General features: G+C 40.5%; 1 protein-coding gene across 1 annotated transcript in view; it reads right to left on the reverse strand.

The window, feature by feature from the left end:
• The window catches only part of ITPR2 (inositol 1,4,5-trisphosphate receptor type 2), a 482,247-nt gene extending 458,913 nt beyond the window's left edge, over positions 1-23,334 (reverse strand). Inside the window, exon 1 of the mRNA XM_003792467.3 lies at positions 22,846-23,334. Coding sequence (XP_003792515.1) covers positions 22,846-22,937 — 92 coding nt within the window. The 5' untranslated portion in view covers positions 22,938-23,334. The remainder of the gene's footprint in view (positions 1-22,845) is intronic.
• Between the last annotated feature and the right edge of the window lie 302 nt (positions 23,335-23,636).

Raw genomic sequence — 23,636 nt, forward strand, 5'->3', positions numbered from 1 at the left:
AATAAGCAGATCTAGGTAACCTCCTTATGACTGTCATTTAAAAAACTAATATTGTGTTAAGACATTTATATTCTGCTCTTGAAAAGATTCACTTGTACCCTGTAAAATAAACCATAGAAGTGATCCCTCTAATCACCCTCCCTCCACCCATCCCCCCTCCCAGTTTGATGAAAATATTTCAAATTGTATATGAAAACACCACACTGTACCCCATGATTGCATTAATGTACACAGCTATCATTTAATTAAAAAAAATAAAAAACTAATATTAATATTTTTTGGCTCAGCGCCCATAGTGCAGTGGTTATGGGGCCAGCCACATACACCAAGGGTGGAGGGTTCAAACCTGACCTGGGCCAGCTAAACAATGACAACTACAACAAAAAATAGCTGGGTGTTGTGGCAAGCGCCTATAGTCCCAGCTACCTGGGAGGCTGAGGCAAGAGAATAGCTTAAGCCCAAGAGTTTGAGGTGCTGTGAGTTGTGACACCATGGCACTCTACTGAGGGTAACAGAGTGAGACTCTGTCTCAAAAAAGAAAAAGAAAAAACTAATATTAATATTTTAAATGTCTAGCATGTACCAGCATAGCTTTCCAAATACTCAAATACTGTCCCAAAGGACCACTAAGACACAAGGTATTATCACTACTCCCAATTTAAAGATGGGGAACTGAATCAGACATTAAATGAATTCTAAAAGTTCTCAGGGCAGAGCAGAATGCAGATCCAAGCACTTGAGCAGCTCTTTCTGCAATCCATATTGACTCTAAAAACTCATTATTAAGCATCTATTTATTCATTTTTTTTTTACTTCAACCTTGAAATTAAATATTATTTCTGCATAGTCACGTCACAACCAATCAATGTCTTTAATATTTCAAAATGGGTCCAAGTCTTTTTTTTTTTTTTTTTTTGAGACAGAGCCTCAAGTTGTTGCCCTGAGTAGAGTGCTGTAACATCACAGCTCACAGCAACCTCCAACTCCTGGGCTCAAGCGAGTCTCCTGCCTCAGCCTCTCAAGAAGCTGGGACCACAGGCACCTGCCACAACACTGGGCTATTTTTGGTTGCAGTCATCACTGTTGTTTGACAGGCCAGGGCTAGATTCAAACCCGCTACCTTAGGTGTATGTGGCTGGCACCTTAGCCACTTGAGCCACAGGCACCGAGCCCCAAGTTTTAAATATGTAAGACAGAAGGGGAAAAAATGAGTTGAGAATATACTTTTTTTTTTTTTGAGACAAGGTGTTGCTCTGTGACCTATAGCTCACTGCAGCCTCAAACTCCTGAGGCTCAAGCAATCCTCCTGTCTCAGCCTCCCAAAGTGCTAGAATTACAGATGTGAGCCACTACACCTGGCCAAGATATTGACTTTTTAAGAGTCAGAAAAATTTACTTTGGTAAAGTATCTCAAGAATGGAAAAACAAGCATCCTATGTACTCAATACTAATTTGAAACTCGTAGGTGAACAACTACATGCCCACATGAGAAGGAAAACACAACAAAACCCAAGAAGGGGAGGGGGGGAGCGGAGGGGAGGGGCTCAGGAAATTCCCACCTGATGGGTACAATGAAAGGGCATATGACACCTCTCCTGGGGAAAGGATTCAAATACAACTGGGACTTTTCCTAACAAATGCAAACAATGTAACCTAATCATGTGTCCCTGTATATAGTAATCTGAATTTTTTTTTAGTTTTACTTTCATTTTTTCCTAAAAAGTTATAGAAACATTTCAAATATTATATGTTCATTGGGGATTATAATTCATACTTAGTTCTTGTACAAAATAAATTTGTTTTAGTAGGGGAAATTTTAATATAAAAGGCATTTTCACAACAAGATCTTCTAATGTGGGGCAGCACCTGTGGCTCAAGGAGTAGGGTGCCAGCCCCATATACTGGAGGTGGCAGGTTCAAACCCGGCCCCAGCCAAAAAAAAAAAAAAAAAAAAAAAAAGCACAACATAAGATCTTCTACTGTTTGAGATCTAAATAACAATTTATTATTACTTTTAAAATTCAAACTTAAAACATTTTAAACCCTGCTTATATTATACCCTGCTTTTCATCTACCTCCATCACAATAATTCATGTTTATTGGGATACAAAAAATGCCACAGTTATTCCATTCCCTGAGCTACTTGTACCTAAACAAAAGCTATATAAACCAAAAGTAAGACTATTCACAATCAAATTTACTGTGAGAACTAGAGATCTGAATACATTTGCTTTCATGGATGAGATTCACCTATCACAATTTTTCTGTGTTTATGAATAATGTGGTTATTTAGGAAAAGTTTGCTTCATAAACTCCCCTCCCTTTTCAAATTCTGTATCAGCATCATTGAGGGGTAATTTAGCTACAACAAACAGTTACCTTTCCTTTCCAACCCCTCACCGCTATCCTCACCCTTGATTTCCTCAGACCTTTTCTTCATTAGCTAACATCAAAGTGAAGTTTAGACCAGACCAGATTCCTTTGGCTTTGTGGCATGTGAAAGTACTCAGATAATCCTCCTTGTCATCAGGAGGCAGACTCCCCCTGAGATAGCCTAGAATAAAGCCCCCAAACAGTGAACTGAATGAGAATTATCTAAGTACCAAAATAATTAAAGGCTTCCAATTTTTAAATCCTACTTAGGAAACATGGCTTCATGAAGACTGAAGGGTGACCATCTACCTGGGTGCCATGGACATGTCTCTGCCTACCCAGTGTCCCCTGCCCTTCCTTCTGGCAGCAGAGCCTTGACTGCAGAATAGAGAACAGCTGCTCTTCTCCGACTCTCGATGCCATCATGATAAAGTCACCTCTGTAAGCAGAGCAGCCCCCCGGTTGTAGTGTTTGGCTGACAGACAGGACCATTATTTGCCATTCCAACAGTGGTAACCATGGCACTTTTTTCTAGAGTTTAAGAGAATAAGGCACTCTCTTTTCAGTTTTGCTGTAAGAGGGAAGCTGCTAGCCACCAAGCTCCCCAATAAACAGAAGACAGCCTGAGGACAGGAATAAGGCTGATGACACAACAGAATCGAGGGATCACCAGAGAGAGTCCTATAACTACAGTATACCAAGATTTTCCTGTCACCTGAATCACAAAGTCCTCTTTTTTGCTGAAAATTGTTCGAGTTGGGTTTTCTGATTCTTGTAAGCAAAACCATCCGGACTAGGCCACTACAGAAGCCGAGGCAGGAGGAAGGCTTGAGGCCAGGAATTCAAGACCAGGCTGGACAACATAGTTACACTCATCTCCAAAAGATTTTCGGTTTAGATTAGCCAGGTTTGGTGATGTGCACCTGCAGGCCCAGATACTTGGAAGACTGATGCTACAGTCTGGCTTGAGGCCAGAAGATGGAGTTTGCAGTGAGCTATGATTGTGCCTCGGGACTCCAACCTGGATGACAGAGCAAGACACTATGCCTACTTAAAACAAAAAAATCCTGACTTATAAAAGTAGTATCTTCAGAGACACCAGCTTTTGGTCACATCCAGCAATACAGCATTTTGCCAGCTCTTCTCCATCACCATTATCCCAGTACATCTATCTACAAACAGCAAATTGGCTCAAACTTCACCATAAAAAATTGCATGTTCGTTTAGGGAAATATTTTCTCTTAGAGAAATTTTCAACCAAGAATTTAAAAAGTAGTTTATTTTTTAAAGCATTATTAATTTTTTAAGATTCTTCAATACTTTGTGTACACATATATACTAAACTTCCAGTAAACAGTAAAATCTTCTTTTACAGTAAAACTAAAAGAAGGGGCTAAGCCTTGAATAATTTGTATTCCTTAGGCAGGTCTAAGAAGCGTGAATAAAATTCACTCTATGCCTTTTTAATCCCTATGGTTTTATCTAAAAATCATTAGTATTCCCAAGAGAAGTAAGCCTCACAAATGGACTAGATAACTATCTACAATTTGACAAGATTTTTCTAAACAAATATATTCATGTGTAAAAGGAAATTATCCGAACTAAACAAATGGTTTTGCTAATCCCTATAATGGTGATAGAAATTTGATCAGAATTCTTGTCCAATATCAGAGAAGGAACAATATCAACCTCTGTCCAGTGGAAATCTAAGCAAAAACCCTATTCTAAAGGCTCCAAAACAAACACTCCAAAGATACAAACACTGTTGTATCTTTTTATTACTCTGTTCTAGCAGGTAAAAAAAATATTAACAATTAAAACAACCTGTTGGCTTTAAAATGTTAGAAGATTTAAAAATTCTAGTCCAAGAAGATATGGTATATATGGTATATACTCACATATGCCAATATACTAATGTCAATACACTTCGTGTTTGCATTACATCAAAAGGATAGCATGCATCAAACCAGTAACAAAAAGAAATAGAAGTACCTACAATTTCATAACGTGCATTACCAAAGTAAGGAAGAAAAAAAAGAAAGGCCAAAACCAAAATAAATAATAGATAAGGCAGTGTACCTTTGAACAGCCTACAAAACAAATACAAGCTTAAAAAGGGTCATACTACAAAATTTTATAAACATAATTAGACAGAACTTTATAACATCAACAAACTCGGAAAAAGAGAAAGCCTGGACTGATTGTTCAGATACACTGTAATAACAATAACAATAATAATAGCTTCTATGTATTTAACACTTAGTTGCTTACTGCTCTGGCCCAGTGATTACTGTCTCACAGATGTTAATTCCCATTAATCTCGTAACAATGCTATAAACTAGGCAATAATCCCACTTTACAGATAAGGAAATTGAGGTGTTCAGTATTAAATAACTTCTGAAGGTCACACCACGAGAGAGAGCGGAGTCATCATTTGAAACCAGGTTTGTCTGAACCTGAAGCCCGTGCTCTTAACCATCTACTGAAATATATTTATTCGTTCCCCATATTTCTTGACCTGTATGTGACAGATGTTGTGAGAGGCCCTGAGGACCTAAGATGAACAAAACCAGACACCGTCTCTGCCCTTACAGAGTTTAAAGTCTAGTTGGAGAAACAAACATTACTCAATGCTCATAGAGACAGAATCAAACTTAAAACTACAACTGTGATAAATGTGGGAAGAAAAAGAATATGGTGCCATATGAGCGCACAGCAAAGGGATGTCACACAAACCAAGATCAGGTACTGTCACAACAGAAGAGTCACAGAGCTGGAATCTAAATAACAAACAGGTGAAAGGTATGCAGACAAGGAGAGAAACTGACCACACAGAGGGAGAAACACCAGAAAAGGTCCTCTGGCCACAGGGAGCCCAGAATGCATAAAAGGAATCCTAGCAGTCTAGGAGGCCAAGGCAGGTGGATTGCTTGAGCTCAGGAGTTCAAAACCAGCCCGAGCAAGAGCAAGACCCCATCTCTACTAAAAGTACAAAATCTAGCGCGGCATTGTGGTAGGTGCCTGTAATCCCAGCTACTCAGGAGGCTGAGGCAAGAGGATCACCTGAGCCCAAGAGTTTGAGGTTGCTGTGAGATATGACACCACAGCACTCTACCCAGGGTGACAGAGTGAGATTCTGTCCCCCCTCCAAAAAAAAAAAGAACGCATAAAAGGCAAAAAAGTCAGTAAGCATAAAAGAGAGAGCTAGAGGAAGGAGGTACAATACAAGGTTTCTGTCTCAGAAATCTGGAAAGCCCCAAGTTATTTTAGTAAGACGTTTTATGTGAGCAAACAAAAAGAAAAACTTCAAATCTGTATGGTCAGTTTTCAAAAGTAATAAAGCCTCAACAGCAATGGTGACTATTTTAATCATAAATCTTTTCTAGGCCTAAAGTGAAACACTAAACAAAGATATCATCCTTCAGTTTTTCTGATGACAGTACAGCTGTATGTTTTGGGTTCTGTCAACGGACCACCCTATTCCTCCTGAGCCTGTCACTTTCAGCCCTCTGCTCTCCCTTTTTACCACTGTCCTACCCTCCTAAAGTCAAAACCTGCTTGAAAATCACTTCATGACTTCACATTGCCTAACAAGGAATCCATATATAATAACCTGGCTCTTGTCTACCCATGTGGTGTCATCTTTTGCTAGAATACAGGAGAACCAGGATTCGAGGACATCCGGAGAACTGGTTCATTTCTTAACACTCTGTCATTCCTAGAATGTGGCCTTAAATCCACATGACCCAAGACGGCTTCTTCCCATGCCATGTTCCAAACACTTGAAGGGATTGAGGGAGAATAAATTCCTTTAAGGGCCTGATGCAAAATGTAATTTGTGGCCACACTGTCTACAAGGGAGGCTAGAAAATGTGGTCTTTATTCTGGGTACCCACAAACTCAAGTACTTCTATGAATGTGGAAGAAGGGGAAAATGAATTTAGGAGGAATAACTAGCAATCTCTGATACAGAAACTGAAATTAACATGCATTCTATTAAATGTGCTTCGCACCTAAGAATGCAGTTGATGTTCTTTAGAATGTACTGGATTAATTACAACCTCCATTTTGAAAAGAATGTGCAAGATAAATGTTGATCTAGTCTTTAGAAAATATTTGTACAACAGCCTAAGTATCCATTCATTGGCAAAGAATTTATTGCCTCTCAAAAGTTCTGCATGACAATTTACCTAAACAATTCTTTATTCAGATTCCCCAATTATTAACCAAGTTCTTTTACATTTGTAATTTGATACTATTTTAAAAGACCTTCTGACAGACTCTTTAGCAGCTGTGACTTTGGAAAGGAGCCCTTGTTTTCTTTCCTAACAGATAACAATGACTTCATTTGTACTAACCAGGAAAGGAGGCTCATTCTTCCCATGGGTTTAAAACTGGAACCCAACTATTAAATCATGACCTGTCAGGTAAATAAAGGAAGAATGTTAAATAAACGTGCTTTTCTCATTTACTAGTAATCCTATAGATAAATTAGTCAAGTTTTTAATAAATAATACTTTCGGTGTCCGTGAATATTGATTTGTCTTTAAAGTGTCACTTAATTATCATGCCTAAACACAAGTATAGGACTCTGTGAACAACAAAATTCCTTTCTTTACCTTCCCCCCTACTTTAAAGAACCCGAGCTGAAATTATCCTCTTTGAAAACATGACTGAAGCCAAAAATGTACCTGAAATGCAAATGTTTAAGTAGTTGTGTCCCTGATATTAGCAATGACCTTGAACACTTTAGCCAAACATAGTAACTAATCCTTAAATCATTAACTTACTTTGGCTTCCTAACGAAACTGTGTTTGATGATTTGGGTAAGAGATTTTTTAAGTCACTGTTGTCATTTGGTATGATAAACTTAAACTGGATTCGTTTGGATGTTACAGAAATGAAATAAAACTCTGACAATATTTGGTATCTTTTTCTTCACCAAGTGACTTTTCTAAAGATATGACATCTTCAAACATCTATCATAAAAGATTATAACACATTAGAACTAGAAGAAACTGAATGACACTTTATTCTTTCAAATTATTTTGTAATTTGTACATGTTTATATTTTTTCACTTTATTTTTTGGGCTATATGCAAGTAACTCCTCATTTGTACATTGCTACCAGTGAGAATTCCTAGAATAAAACTCAATACCAATATTGGAGAATTTCAGATTCTTCAAAGAAATTGGCCAATCGTATATTTTTGTAAATGGCTTTAGGCAACGCACATTACAATAGACTTAGTCAATAACTAATAAAGAAAAAAAAAAATACTGCCCACTTGTTCCCTGTAACCTAAATTTAAATGCTTACCATTTTCCAGACATTAATTCCTGATTTTAACAATAAAAATTACAAGGTGTCATATGCCCTATTCTACGTTTCTCAGGTTCTATAAGCATGCCAGCCACTTCTGAATCAGCCAATGCTGAATTTCATATCAGCAAATTCTTTGCAATTAAACTTTTTTAGCAGGAGCGCTTAAAGTACAAAATGTCTCCCTGAATGTATTATATACTATCCACCAAGAGAAAGGGCTGATCTTAAATTAAGAAATAGTCACACAAAATGCTTACAAATTCGCCCTTTGCACACGTAAAAACAAAACCTGAATTTGTGGAAATATCAACTTTCTTTTAACGTGGCTATAGCCTGCAAGCTATCCAAAAAGGCCACATACATTACTTTTTCCAGAGTAATGAATATATGTTGGCCTGCGTATATACAGAGATACAACCTAAGCGATTTCTAAAGGACAGATGATAGCAAGATTTAATGACACCATATATCCAGTGACAACTTTTAACAGAACTGCCTGTGGATCTCAAGGTATTTAATAAACAAGAATAATAATTACTTGACTTTTTTCCAGAGAAGTTTGTTTTGTTTTAGAGACATAGTCTCATTATGTCACCCTCGTAGAGTGCCGTGGCATCACAATTCACAGCAACCTCAAACTCTCAGGCTTAAGCAATTCTCTTGCCTCAGCCTCCCATACAGCTGGGATAGGTGTCACAATGCTCGGCTATTTTGTTGTTGTTGTTGCAGTTGTTATTGTTGTTTTAGCAGGCCCGGGCCAGGTTCAAACCTGCCTGTCTTGGTGTATATGGCCAGCTCCCTAACCGCTGAGCTATGGGCACTGAGCCTCCAGAGAGGTATTGAGGCTAAGAGCTACATAAAGATTTGAAAATATGTATATGCTCATGCAACAAATATTCATTTAATAAATATTTATAGACCCAAGCACTTGAGATATTCACTGATAAAACCAAAAGACCCCTGCCTTCAGAAAGCTTATAATCGATCAGAGGTAGACAAATGATAGCAAAATAAATAGGGAATTATATTGGAGAACAGGAAAGGCTGAGCTACAATGTTGAACAGAATCACTATATGACGCAGAAATTCCAAAGCTAAGTATATACCCCAAAGAATTAAAAACATATGTTGGCCAGGCTCAGTGGCTGACACCTGTAATCCTAGCAGACTGGAAGGCTGAGGCAGGTGGATTACTTGAGCTCAAGCATTCAAAACCAGCCTGAGAAAGAGGGAGACCCTATCTCTACTCAAAATAGAAAAATTAGCCAAGAGCTGTGGCAGGCACCTGTAGTCCCAGCTACTCAGGAGGCTGAGACAAGAAGATCACTTAAGCCCAGAAGTTTGAGGTTGCTGTGAGCCATGAAGATGCCGTAGCACTCCACTCCAGGGTGACAGAGTGTGGCTGTCTCAAAATAAATAAATAAATAAAATTTTTAAAGTAAATAAATATGTCCACACCAGATCTAACACATAAATATTCACAGCAGCATGATTCATAATACACAGAAAGCAGAAACGCCCCGAATGTCCATCAACAGATGCGTGAGTAGACACCGTGTGCTCCCCTTACGATGGAATTATTTACCTGTCAGTAAACAGAAATGAAGTATTGACACACGCTACAACATGAACCTTCACAACACTGTGTTAGGTGAAACAGCCAGCAAAAAAGGACAAATACCGTATGTTTCCACTTATATGCAGAACCTAGGACAGACAAATTCACAGAGACAGAGAGTAGATTAGAGGTAAAGTTAGATTAGAGGCAGAGGACGGAGAAAATGGGGATTTACTGTCCAGCAGGGGTGTCCAACCTGCTTTTTCCTGCCACACATTGGAAGAAGAGTTATCTTGGGCTACATATTAAGTACACAAACACTAACAAAAGCTGAGTAGCAAAAAAAAAAAAAAAAAAAAAATCCATACATAATTTTCACAATGCCCAACACCACAGATAAGCAAAACAGGCCTCAAATAATCCATACGCAGCCCACAGGCTGCAGGTTGGACATCCCTGGAAGGGTACAGAGTTTCTGTTTGGGGTGATGAAAAAGTTCTGGAAATGGACAGTACGGACAGGTGTACAACATCATGAATGAACTCAACGCCATTGAACTGTATACTTAAAAAAGGTTTAAATGGGGGCAGTGCCTGTGGTTCAAAGGAGTAGGGCACTGGCTCCACATGCTAGAGGTGGCAGGTTCAAACCCAGCCCCGGCCAAAAACTGCAAAAAAAAAGGTTTAAATGATAAATTTTATGTTATGTATATTTCATCACAATTTATTTAAAAAGGTACACGATGTTACTATTAAATTGCGCATTTAGCAGTCAAGTCCAGCTCTCACCAGGTCCTCTTTGTCCTCTTTTCTTCATGTCCACACTGTGCCAGAAGCAGGCAGAAATCACAGCCCGGCTCGCAGAGATTTCCCAAGTAGCCAGGTCGGGGCACTGTGACTTTGCCTCGATAGACATAAATAATTAACCCTAATCCAAGTGGGGCCAAATTCTATCACCCCATAATTTGACATTTAAGAAAAGGGACACAGAGCATAGGAACTGCTAGACCTGAGTCACATGAATGATGGGACCCAGAGAGGAAGCCCTACTACTGAGATTTCCACAGTAGCCGTGGGTTTCTGCCTTCCCGATGCTCATTGTTGAGTTCATCATTTAATTTCTTGGAGCATCTCCAGTATCCTCACAGTAAATTTCCTCTTGGCTTAGTCAAAGATGGTTTCTGCTCCTTACCAACAAAATAATTATATCGCTTCTAATATAATATAGTCTTTCAATTACTCAACTTTATCCGTGTGGGAAAAGTCATATACAGATATCCAAAGAAGATTTGCTTTCCAAATCTTCTGAGCTTTTGAGATCAGACAGTAAGAATGAAGATAGCAAAGGAGCCTTTTAAGATGTTTTTCAAGAGTTCCAAGGCAATTCACTATAGGTTTGCACCTTGATTTATTTTTTTTTTTTTTTTTTTTTGAGACAGAGCCTCACGCTGTCCCCCTGGGTAGAGTGCCATGGCATCACAGCTCACAGCAACCTCCAACTCCTGGGCTCAAGCAAGTCTCCTGCCTCAGCCTCCCAAGTAGCTGGGACCACAGGCGCCCGCCACAACACCGGCTATTTTTTGTTTGCAGCCGTCATTGTTGTTTGGCGGGCCCAGGCTGGATTCGAACCTGCCACCTTAGGTGTATGTGGCTGGCGCCTTAGACACTTGAGCCACAGGCGCCGAGCCTACAGGTTTGCAACTTAATTTAATTAAAAATGCATTGGCATATGATTTGGAGACCACTGTATTCCCTGACATTTTTACTAAAAATACATTATCCTTTGCCTCTAGAAAACTAACGACGTTTAAACCAGTCTTATTTTTCATAGTTTTTGTTGGGTTTATTTGTTTATTTGGTCATTTGGGCCTTATGTTTAGCTCTGATGATAAATATAAGTTCCCCGTGTATTTTGAAGAATTCTCTTTTGAATAGGAGGTAATACATGGTGAATAGTAGCATCTGCCCTTAGGATTGCTTCACAATTAGCCATTACCATAAGGTCTCAGAGGGCTAGATAACTAGGAATTACTTCTTCATTGAAGACCTAGTTTTAACTGGGAATCCCAGCTGCTCAGGAGGCTAAGGAGGGAGTATCATTTGAGGCCAGGAGTTCCAGACCAGCCTGGGCAATACAGTGAGACCTCTTACTGTAAACACTTTTTTTTTTTTTTAATTAACCAGGCATAGTGGGGCATGCTTGCAATCTCAGCTACACAGAAGGCTAAGGTGGGAAGATCCCTTGAGGCCAGGAGTTCAAGGCCGGAATGAGCTATGATTATGCCACTGCACTCCATCCTAGGTAACAGAGCAAGACCCTGTCTCTAAAAAACAAAAGAAGGAAAGAAACTCCCAAGTTTTCTCTAGTACTCTATTAAAGAATTCTCTTAAATAATTCATATATAATAAAAGTCCAGCATTTTGTAATCTACACAGAGACATTTTTATGATAAGATTTTGACAGTGACTCAGACATCTCAGTAATAGAGAGAACCTCAGGAACACATGTTTGAATTCTAAGAATTTAATAGATATGAACTTAGATTATGCTTTGTTCACTTCCTTAGTCTTCCCTGCATTCAGGAGACTCTATCTATGGCCTTTATTTCTTGTTAAAACACTAAAAGGAAAAGAAAAGTATAAAGGAATCCCTACCAGAGGATATTTTAAACCAAGAGGGAACACACATATGTGTGTGTATGCATTTATGTTTGTATGTGTGAGTGTTGAACAGCCATATGCAGTATGAGGCAAAAAAAAAAAAAAAAAAAAAATTAGTAACTATTTTAGTTGAAAAGCTGTCCTTAACTGCCAAAGTTTTCAGAATCAGTAAGACTCAGTAAGTTCGTGATTCTTGAAGAAAAACCATGAAGCACTAGAGATGGAAAGAAACAAGGAAAAAAAGAGATAAAAATATAATAAAAGGGGCTGGATACAGTGTATAAATTCTCCTAAATAATCACCAAGTTTCTTTCTGACTGGGTTTTACATTCCTAGCCTCGTTATCTCAGGTCTCAGTAAACCCAGCACACAGGAAAAAGGCTAAAAGCAGTTTTACTGAGCTCAGAGGGTCTGAACCAAGCTTACACCTCTCACATTTGGAAAAGAAGCATAAAATAGGTTCTCAAATTATTTATTCTGTTTTTGCTTATCTCAATAAAATCAAATTGTTTACTTCTGTTTTCTGGAGCAATTAAAATAGTAAAATTTCACCCATTTTTTGACATACAAGGAAAAAAAGTACCAAGAATACATGATCAATTATTGGCATAGATTTGAGACAAATAATCCAACCTAATGATATGTCAAAGTTCAACTAAGTGTCACCTCCTCCTTGAAGCCTCTTAGGTAGGAGAGAAAGAATGTGACTCTTCCGATCTCCTATGATACTGTTTTTAATCATCTTTTGGGCATTCGAAAAGGACTACTTTACATTGTAGTTATTCAATACCAGTCTTATCTCCATTCCTAAATAATTACTACATCAATTTCACAAGTATTTAATCATCAGCCTTCCATGTAGTCCCAGCTATAGAGGAGGCTGAGGTGGGAGGATTTCTTGGCCTTAGAACTTCAAGGTTGAAGTAGACTCTGAATGCACCTCTAAAAAGCCACTGCACTGCAGCCTGGGCAACATAGTGAGACCTCATCTCTAATTAATAATAATAATAGTAATAATTAATTGAGGTGATTAAAACAGCTTAATATCTGGCCTCTTTTTACATGTGTATCCTCAGCACATAGTAAGGGCTCAAAAAATACTTACTGAATGAACTAAAGAGACAACCTACAGCATGCATCAGCATATAACATGTCACCAGGGTGGTCACATGCACTTGATTCACAGTGTGTACAAACTTCCCATTCTAGCTTTCTCTAAACAACCGGATCTTTTAACTTATTTTTAATTCAAGTCTGGAGATCTTTGGATAAGTTGTTATAAACTATGTAATAGCTCTTGGTAATCAATTACTCATTTGAATTTTGAAAGAGCTGATTTATCCATTCCAAAGATAGTCAATAAAAACACTTACTGTGTTTCCCCGAAAATAAAACACTGTCTTATATTTATTTTTTCTCAAGAAGACACACTAGGGCTTATTTTCAGGGGATATCTTATTTTTTTAAATATAATACAACAATCTACATTTATTCAAATACAAGTAAGTCATCTTCTTCTGGAGGAGAAGAGGGAGCGACCTTGTTGGTGGGCTGGCGCTAGTGATACGTGAACTCCTTTCCCCTAGCCATTTGCACATGCACAATAGGATATCTGCGACTGCAGTTACCACCAGCACACCTGCGCAAGTGCCAATGGCTGGGAGAAAGGGGCTGTGGCAGATAAAAGGTATTCCAGTCTTCCTTACTGCTCCCCGCTGAAATGCATGGCGTGGCTATACAGATACACCCATCACTAGGTCTTATTATTGGGGTAGGGCTTATATTTAACAAATACATAGAAATCCTGCTAGGGCTTATTTTTTGGGTAGGTCTTATTTTCAGGGGAACACAGTAGTTGAAAAAAAAACACTTAGTCAATTTATTTCAATAGCGAAAAAAAAAAAAAAATTCCCTCATAAACTAATGCTATATAAGTTGATCCAGGCAGTAAAAGTTTTGTGGTGAGTACTAAAATGACTAAAATGACAAGTCAGCCAGGCTAAAATGCATATTGCTTACACATGTAAACAGACTTCTAAAATAAAAGACTACTGGTACTCTCCGACTTACCACAGGGTTACAGCCCAATAAACCCACTGTAAGAATATCATTGTCATTTAAGATATCTAACCTACCAAACATCATAGCTTAGCCTACCCTACCATAAACATGCTCAGAACATTTTATACTAGCTTACAGTTGGGCCAAATCATTTAAAACAAACCCTTTTTATCATAAAGTGTTGGATTATCTCATATAAATTTATGGAATACTGTCCCGAAAGTGAAAAACAGAATGGTTATACAGGGACTTGAAATATAGTTTCTACTGAATGTATACGTGTGTATCACTTTGGCACCATCGTAAAGGTAAAAATTTATAAATCAAACCTAGGAACCATTTCAAGTCAGTAACTATCTGTATATTTTTACTGCATGAATTAAATAAACCTACCCAATTGTTCAACATTACTGACCAAACACTTTTTCATAATACATTTTAAAGTATCAATAATAACCACGAACAAACTCTTTTCTTTTTTTTATACTCTTGCTTAGGCTAGACTGCTGTGGCATCATCATAGCTCACTGTAACCTCAAATCTCTGGGCTCAAGAGAGCCATTTACCTCAGCCTTCCAAATATCTGGGACTACAGGCATGCACCTCCAGGCTGTATTTTTTTTTTCTTTTTCAAAATTTTTTGCAGAGACAAGGGTCTTACTAGGTTAGTCAAACTGGTCTCTGGCTCGGTGCCTGTGGCTCAAGTGCCTAAGGCGCCAGCCATGTATACCTAAGGTGGTGGGTTTGAATCTAGCCCGGGCCCACCTAACAACAATGACGGCTGCAACCAAAAAATAGCAAGGCATTGTGGCGGATGCCTGTGGTCCCAGCTACTTGGGAGGCTGAGGCAGGAGACTTGCTTAAGCCCAGGAGTTGGAGGTTGCTGTGAGCTGTGATGCCATGACACTCTACCCAGGGGGACAGCTTGAGGCTCTGTCTCAAAAAAAAAAAAAAAAAACTGGTCTCAGAATTCCTGGCCTCAAGCGATCTTCCTGACTCAGCCTCCCAAGGTGCTAAGCTTACAGGTGTGAGCCACCACACCCAGCCATATGTTTAATATGTCCATTTCAGCAATAAGCAGTTGCCTAGTTTGTGGTTTTTCCTCCACTGAGCATGACCAGGGAAACGCTTCATTTATGCTTTTTAAGGTAAATATTGTTATAAACAGTAATAAGAAATTGAAGAATCCTTAAAAACATCATTTTCATTTCAATTAACTTTCCTGATACTAGATGGCTAATTAAAGAAACATATACACAAAACAAAGACCAAAAAGATAATAGAGACATATATAAAAATCTGAGAAATATAAGAAATACTAAAGTTAAAATTAAAATCACCCATTCATTTACCACTCAGGGTCAACCACTACTAATAATGCTGTTCTATTTTTGCATGTATATTGTTTTGAATATTTTTTATTAAAATCATGGTTTTCTAGAGGTATATATTTTAAAACTTTCCCATCAAACTCAGCAAGGGAGTTGAAAGATGACACAAAAAGGCATTGCACATTTGAAAGGCACACAGTTTTATCCATTAAATGAATTATTTCATACGTCTGATTACAAGCCAGTGATCCGTTACATCAAGGTGTAATATTTTAAAAATGGTAAAAATCACTGTCATTATACCACAAAATTTTCATAAAAGTCCTCTCTTACTTCTTTTATATTTATATATGAGGACATGCCCTCTACCTGGAATTCAGTTCTTAAAGTTTGAATAGTTCAAAAACTGTCTTTTCACTTGAGCTGATTTCAAATTCCACACTATCACGCTCCTAACACTTAGACTTTCCAAAGCAACTTGGTATTTAAGATTCTATCATCTTCTTCCTCCTCTCTGAACACACATGCAAATGTCCAATGGACTTTTATATTTTTATCATATTATCATCTGCCTTAGCCAAAACAAAGCAAAGTCATACGCCTGATCATAGCAGGAAACAATGGCTATTAGCTGGTAGGGTTCTATTTGGAAGATACTAAACACTTCTTCCACAAAAATAAAAGTTGACTATAACCATCCCACACTTCATCTACAACTCCCCACTGAACAAACAATCCACTATGGGAAATATTTTTAAAACTATAAAAGAACAGTAGAATTAAATAAGTAAGAAAGGAAAGATATAAAACAAATACGCAAATGTTTAAACATCCAAAAAATTTAGCAGGAAGTAAAAATTAGGAAAAGAAATTTCAGTGACTCTAATTGGGAACAATATAATGTAAGCAGTTACAGTATCATCCCACTCCTCTAAGGAATTCAGTAGGAATTGTAAACTATGAACCACACATACCCCCAATTATCCTACTTAACAACCATAACTGAACATGGAAACAAAAGAATGGAAAAGGGGAAAGTTAATTGCATTGGATAAACTCAAGCAGGAAGTAAAAATAAGGGCCACAATATTGTGTCACTTTAAGAGAATATTATGATGCTTTGGAGCCAGTGCATCAAATGGTGACCATCTGACAGTTTTTGGAGACCTCAACTCGTAGATGTTGGTTCTGAGAAGATCCAGAGAAGAAACCTCAAGCCAAGGTAGCAACAGCTTACACATACATAGACATACATGCACAAGTAGCTATGCTGGCACACTTTTCATGTACTAACCTCAACCATACACAGATACACACACTTTTCCTTACTGGCCTCTCAACCATGCAGAGAACAGCCAAGGAAGGACACACTTTTTCGGATTCTCCTATCCCAGCATCCTAAGAATTCTGTGTTGCTCAGTTCCCACTCGGTGGCACCCAGACATTATTGAAAGTCAGTGTACCCAGAAATATGGACATCTATTGTCAGAGGTGGCAGCAACAGAGGAAAGAAACCCCAGAAAAGAGAAAATGGGGGAGGAAGGCATTTAACACCACATTTGAAATTGGGCAGCACACCCCAAAACTCCCTTCTTCCCTTTTAAAAGAAACATAAAAAGTATAACCCTAAGATGTACCCACAGGAAAAAAAAATCAGTTTATTTGAAATACATTCACCATTGTTTCATCCTGTAGGACGTAGAGCCCTTTTCAGTCAATACAAGTTGTATTTAGGAAATACAAACTAGGCCCCTGGAGCCTGCACATCTGAGAGAAGAACAATAACTATAACTCATTTCGCAACAATTCAAGATTCAGAAACACCATGTACCTACGGGTTAAAGGATGAGTACGAATCTTCACAACTGGGGCATTCAATTTTGTACAGATTAAGAAATCAAACCGAGAAGCAAGGTCACAGAGTTTAAGAAAATCTTCCCCCACCTCCAGTCAGAAAGCCCTCAAAAGGGGCCTGCTAAACTCAAATACAGCCAAACCCCATAGCTTTTTTTCAGTTGAAAAATGTATTGCCTTACTGCAAAAATTCCCAGAAGCTACATAATAACAATGTATATCGTCAAGTACTCAGCCCTTACTAACTACCTTCCTAAACTGAACTTGAAAAATCATCACGCTGCTGAAAATGTCAGATGGATGAAGAGCTAAAATGGAAATCAAAAGCTTGGAGTCTAATTTTTAGCTCTTCTGTTGAGTCTTTATCTTACAGCAGAACAAATTTTGGCTAAATATATACAATGCCAACGTCTCCAATCTGATTCACTTTAACAATTCATATATGCCTTTGAAGAAAGTTTGCAATTTTACAAGCAAAAATAAAAGGATAATGTAGATTTTTCTAACAACTTTCTTAAAAAGGAGTCTTTCACTCACTTTTATAATACCCCCAGCAGGTGTGGGGAAAACAGTATCTATTCTCCTTCTTAATCTCCAGGAAGACATGCTGATGTGAAAAAAGAATAAATGCTGTAAACAAGGCCACGTGGCTGATCAGCAGCAGGCCTAGACCAACAGACCTCCAACTAACAGAAGAGGAAGAAAGTTCAACTAGAAATGCACACACTGGCTCGGCGCCTATAGCTCAACGGGCTAAGGCGCCAGCCACGTACACCTAAGGTGGCGGGTTCGAATCCCCAGCCCGGACCCGCCAAACAACAATGACGGCTGCAACCAAAAAATGGCCGGGCGTTGTGGCGGGCGCCTGTGGTCCCAGCTACTTGGGAGGCGGAGGCAGGAGACTCGCTTGAGCCCAGGAGTTGGAGGTTGCTGTGAGCTGTGATGCCACGGCACTCTACCCAGGGGGACAGCTTGAGGCTCTGTCTCAAAAAAAAAAAAAAAAAAGAAATGCACACACTTTGATACAGAAAGGGAACAAATAATGACCCTACAACAATGTAATGAAAAACTACAGCTACCATGCCCCTCTGGTTTCATAGCCCTAAAACCAACTTGCAAATAAATATCTACCAATTATACTCAGAGCTAACAATTGAGGATGCTACCCCAACATGGGCCTAGATAAGATTCCATGTGGGATGGGGAGAACCTTCCATGAACTTTATAACTCCTAAAAATGTGAGGGCAGTATGGGTCCCCAGTCTAAAGAAAGTCCTAAACATCAAAACCAAGCATGACTATTTAAAAAACTCCAATGTCAGTTTTGACCAAAATAACCATGATTTCTCAGGATAAAAGCATCAAACATACCTGTAATCCTAGCTTTCAGGGAGGCCAAGATGGTTCACTTGAGCTCAGGAATTAGAGATTAGCCTGAGCAAGAGCAAGACTCCATTTCTATTAAAAATAGAAAAAATAGCAGGGCATGGTGCTAGGCATGTATAGTCCCAGCTACTCAGGAGGCTGAGGCAAGAGGATCTCTTGAGCCCCTGAGTTTGAGGTTGTTGTGAGCTATGATGCCATGACACTCTACCCAGGGCAAGAGTGAGACTCTGTCTCAAACATAAATAAGTAAATAAAATAAAAGCATCAGGCATTATAGTCTATGGCATCATTATGAAATTAAATAGAATTATTTCTAAAAAAGTACAACTTTTCATCCCTGAATTCTAAAAATTTTTTTTTATAAACAGAATCTCTAACTTTGAAAACTACCCACGTGTTAATAAAAATCACTGAGATGAGCATGAACTATTTTAAGTTATGATAAAATATTTTAGTGTAGTTGTTAAGTTCAGATCTTAGTTTTGGCATCTTCTTATCTAACAACTCCCACAGAAATGCACTCTCTGATGGCTGGAGATACACAGCAGAGGACTGTAAGAAGCCATGAAGAAACCTACCTATCTGGGCACAAGAGTCAGATAGTTCAGTTGAGACGTGAGATTTATGGTCAGGAAAACAAACTTCACTTCTTACCTCTAAAGTTTCATGTTCTCTCTTACATGACTTTTAAATATAAAATTTAGAAGAGTAGAAAATGAACAGCATGTTCCCTTTAGAAATCAAGTGAGCTTTTTTAAAGAAGGTACCAGATGCTTTCCGAAAGCAACTTAGAAGTTCCTGCAACATTATTTGCATACCTCACATACAACAGAATTTGGAAATGTTCATGAAAGAGATAATTAATAATTTCAGGTTTAATTCTATTTGAAATTCCCAACATGTTTTCTGGGCTGCCCTGTTTTTAAAGCAAAAAGTGCTACATTTTCATGTATCATACATGTCACGATACTATTATTGTAGAGAGAGAAATCATAGTGCTCATAATTTTACAGTTTGCCTTAATTATTCTACAAGGATTCTCTCAATGCAGAACCCATTTAAGTCCTAGACAAGCATCCATCATACTGCTCCAGTACCCTTTGGATTCTCTTCAGTAAAGGCCAGGAGATTGCAACAGGGCAGATCAGTGATGACTCTTACTGTAACTGTCCTTTGAAAAGATGTTACAGAAGCAAGTACAGAAGGCAGTGACGGCCATACCCAACTCCTAGGTTATAAAGTACTACAAAGTTATCTGACCTCTGAGCTGTCTATCTGATTCAATCAAAGCACCATCTTTCACCAAGGTAGCATTCCCAAAGGCCTTAGAATCCCACTGCATGAAGGCCTCGTCCTATGAACAAGACTCAGTTCATTAGCAGAATCATATACTGAGTGAAAACATCGAAGAAAACAACTTTTAAAACACAAGACATAGGCTCGGCGCCTGTGGCTCAAGTGGCTAAGGCGCCAGCCACATACACCTAAGGTGGCGGGTTCGAATCCAGCCCAGGCCCACCAAAACAACAATGACGGCTGCAACCAAAAAATAGCTGGGTGTTGTGGCGGGCGCCTGTGGTCCCAGCTACTTGGGAGGCTGAGGCAGGAGACTCACTTGAGCCCAGAGTGGGAGGTTGCTGTGAGCTGAGATGTCAAGGCATTCTACCCAGGGGGATAAATTGAGGCTCTGTCTCAAAAAAAAGAAAAAAAAAAAAAACAGGACATAGTAAATACAAGTAAGAAATATTTATACAAATGTGTATGCTGGCTCAGTACCCATAGTTCAGCGGTTAGGGCACTGGCCACATGCTCCAGGGCTGGTGGGTTCCAACCCGGCCCAAGCCTGCTAAACAAACAAACAAACAAAAATAGCCGTGCATTGTGGGGGGCGCCTATAGTCCCAGCTACAAGGGGAGCTGAGGCAAGAGAAACGCTTGAGCCCAAGAGTTTGAGATTGTAATGAGTTGTGACACCACGGCACTCTACCAAGGAGACATAGTGAGACTCTGTCTCCAAAATAAATAAATAAATAAATGTGTATGCTACATTAAAGATTATATAACCTTATTTTTCTCGAGGTTTAAAGATTATTATATGTAACCAAAAAAAAAGCACACTTGGCTGGGAATCTGGAGATAAGGTTAGAGTTCTAGCTTCGGGCATGAATGCCCTCTGTTCTTTGAGTTAGTCACTTCATTTCTCTTCACCTCAATTTCCTAAGCAGGGCCAATTCTACACTGTTAAAAGTTTCAGCTTCCTGACTGACCATCGATACCCCCCCTAGGGATTTGTTTTATAAGTTACCTATAGGCATACTTTTGCTGAATAAGATGCTACAAAAAAACATATTCTTTTCTTTGTCTAGGTCTTTATACTGTACGCCTAGACATTTTTATTATTTTGTCCAGATATATAACTACTGCTCACAGTCACCAAGATAGCGATACACGTAATTGCTATAATAGCTAACATTTCCACAAGTGCTTTTTATGTGCAGCGTACACTTCTAAGCACCTCACAGATAAAATATTAGCTTTCTTCTTCCTCGGCATGACCCTGTGAGGTAGAAACTATTATTATTCCCGGTTTTAGAACTGAGGAGACCAAATCACAGAGAGATTATGTAACCTACTCTGGGTTACCATGTTTACAAGTGGAAGAGCCAGAATTTGGACCCCAAGCATTCTGTCCCTGCAGCCCCTCCTGCGTAACCACTATATAACCCACACCTCGGGAGCCTCAGGAAGGTGAGGTGCAGCACAGTCCATCTGCAAAATGTTGTTAGGGACTCAAAAGCTGAATGTGTAGCATGAATGCTCTCAGAAACAATGGTAGCTCAAGATTTAAAGCCAAGGATAAGCGCCCCCTGTTATTCCTTCCATGCTTTAGTTTCACCAATAAAAAACATCCATGAAAAGGAGATGAAACGAAATCTACCTCCCTTCTTTCACCCATAAGAGGAGATCCACAAGTAACAGGAACTGTGGAAGCACTGGGGACAAGGCAGCACTCCCTTATGTAGGTCATGTGCCCCAAAACCTGTAATACAGTTTGCAGTCAAGGTTCAGGGACTCCGCATGTTGAAGTCATGTGCCCCAAAACCTGACAGCTAACAGTAGTAAGCAGCCGTGAGTGGAAACACCAGTTCCACAACCTTAAATCTCTAAGACTGGGGGGTCTTAAGTGCTGAGACCATGAGGTAACAAAAAAATACCTGTGAATCAAAATATATTGCAGTGGACAACTGAACTACATGCTGGTATTCACAATTAGGACAGAAAGAAAACACTAGTAATCAAGGAAGTTCCATTTAACCATTTAGCACACTATGGACTCTCTTCAGTGAAGCTAGATGCCTAGTTAATAGTAGAACCTCTGTACATCCAAGGGGCTGTAACAAACTGGTCAACATAAGGAACTAGGCCTGCTGCACTGATACATTCACGCTGTCCATGCCCTGTCTGTGAAAATTAGGTCAGCTTAAGGAGGTGGTCAGTGTAGGAAGGTGGTCAACTATGGAGGTTCAGCCGTACATATATATAAAAATACGTATGTCCCCCATTCATAAAGCAACTCAAATCTCAAGAACTCTGCACTTGGCTGAGTTCCAAGAGAGTTTTGGCATTTCAGTGGGCCAAGGCCGGGGTAGGAGAGAAAACAGGTCTCAGTTCTAGAACCCAGGAGGCCCTCAGAAACTTCTGAGGGTCATAGTGCTGCAGACACCCCCGGGCTGCCCACGACGGCGAGGCGAGTCCCCGTTTGGCAAAGCCAAAAGGAAATTACTTCGGCCAAGAGAAGACGGTGAGCTCCTCCCGCAGGACAAAGCCACACTTTGGCTCACCACATCGCTTAAGTTTCATGTCCAAGGCCACCGACTTTTATCGACTGCTCTTTCAAAGCCGACACTGAGACACAAGGGGCTGACAGAGGTAGCGAGAAAAGATGGGGGAAAGGGAGTGTTAAGGGAAAACAAACACATTTTAATCAAAACAACCCACGGAGACGCCGGGGAAGTCTTCTTCGCCCGGCCTGTCTCAAGGCTTTTGAATCACTTCCTCCTTTTCTGATGTGTCTCTAAGCTTGAGATTACGAAGTTGCTGACAAAGTCTTGCCTCCCGGGGCAGCTTCCTGCGAGCGAGCGCGCGAGCGGAGCGCACGGCGCTGTCCGCGGGCGCAGACGCTGCCCGGCCCGGCCACCTCGGGCGGTAGCGGGGGCCCGCAACAGCGCGACAGGGACAGGGATGGGTTCGGAGGGGACCGAGCGCGAGCGCTGCCCAGCCCGCCGCTCCAGCTTACCCTAAGGTGCTGATGAAGCCGTTGACGGAGCCCTCCGCGTACAGGGACACAATGTCCCCTATGTAGAGGAAGCTGGACATTTTATCAGACATGCTGCTTCATGTTCCAGAGTGCACGTCCCTCCTCTTCCCCGCGCCCTCGCCGCCCCCTCTCCAGGAGCCGCTGCGGCAGAAACGGAATGAAGCGCAGGATGGCAGCGGCCAAGAGCGGCGGCAGAGGACACGCCGGACACGCCGAGTGCCGCGGCTCAGCCCCGCTTCCGCGCCGGGGAGCCCGGCAGGAGCGAGACCGCAGCTGTGGACACCCGCCACCGGCTCAGCCTCGGAGCCCCGCGCAGCCGCGGCCGTCGCCTCCCCGGCAGGTTTCCTGTTCCTTTCAGAAGTTTTCTCTCCGCCACCTTTTGCTCCTCCTCCTCCCTCTCCCCACTCCGCGTCCCCTCCCAGTTAAGTGCCCCAGTGGGGCAGTCACTGCAGCTTGGCGGGAGCTGGAGATGGCAGAGCCCCTCGGTCGCCTCAGGGGAATTTTTGGACCAGGTGGTGGTGCCCATTGGGCGAGGGGGAGGGGAGGAGCCCCGCAGGAGGGGGCGCGCGGCCAATCAGGGCGCGGCGGCCGGGGGCGGAGCTGGGCCGGGGCGGGGCGACTCCGCGGAGGCCGGGCCACCCGGGAGGCGGAGGCGGCGGTGGCGTCCGCACCGGCCCGCGCGGGGCTGGGACGCTGGGCGGCGCTGGAGGGGTCGCTGGGGACCCCAGCCGGGGACCGACCCCGTTAGCGCCCTGCAGAGGTTGGACCTG

The sequence above is a fragment of the Otolemur garnettii genome, unplaced genomic scaffold (genome assembly GCF_000181295.1).
Source record: "Otolemur garnettii isolate 467f Iridium unplaced genomic scaffold, OtoGar3 scaffold00057, whole genome shotgun sequence".
Lineage (NCBI taxonomy): Eukaryota > Metazoa > Chordata > Mammalia > Primates > Galagidae > Otolemur > Otolemur garnettii.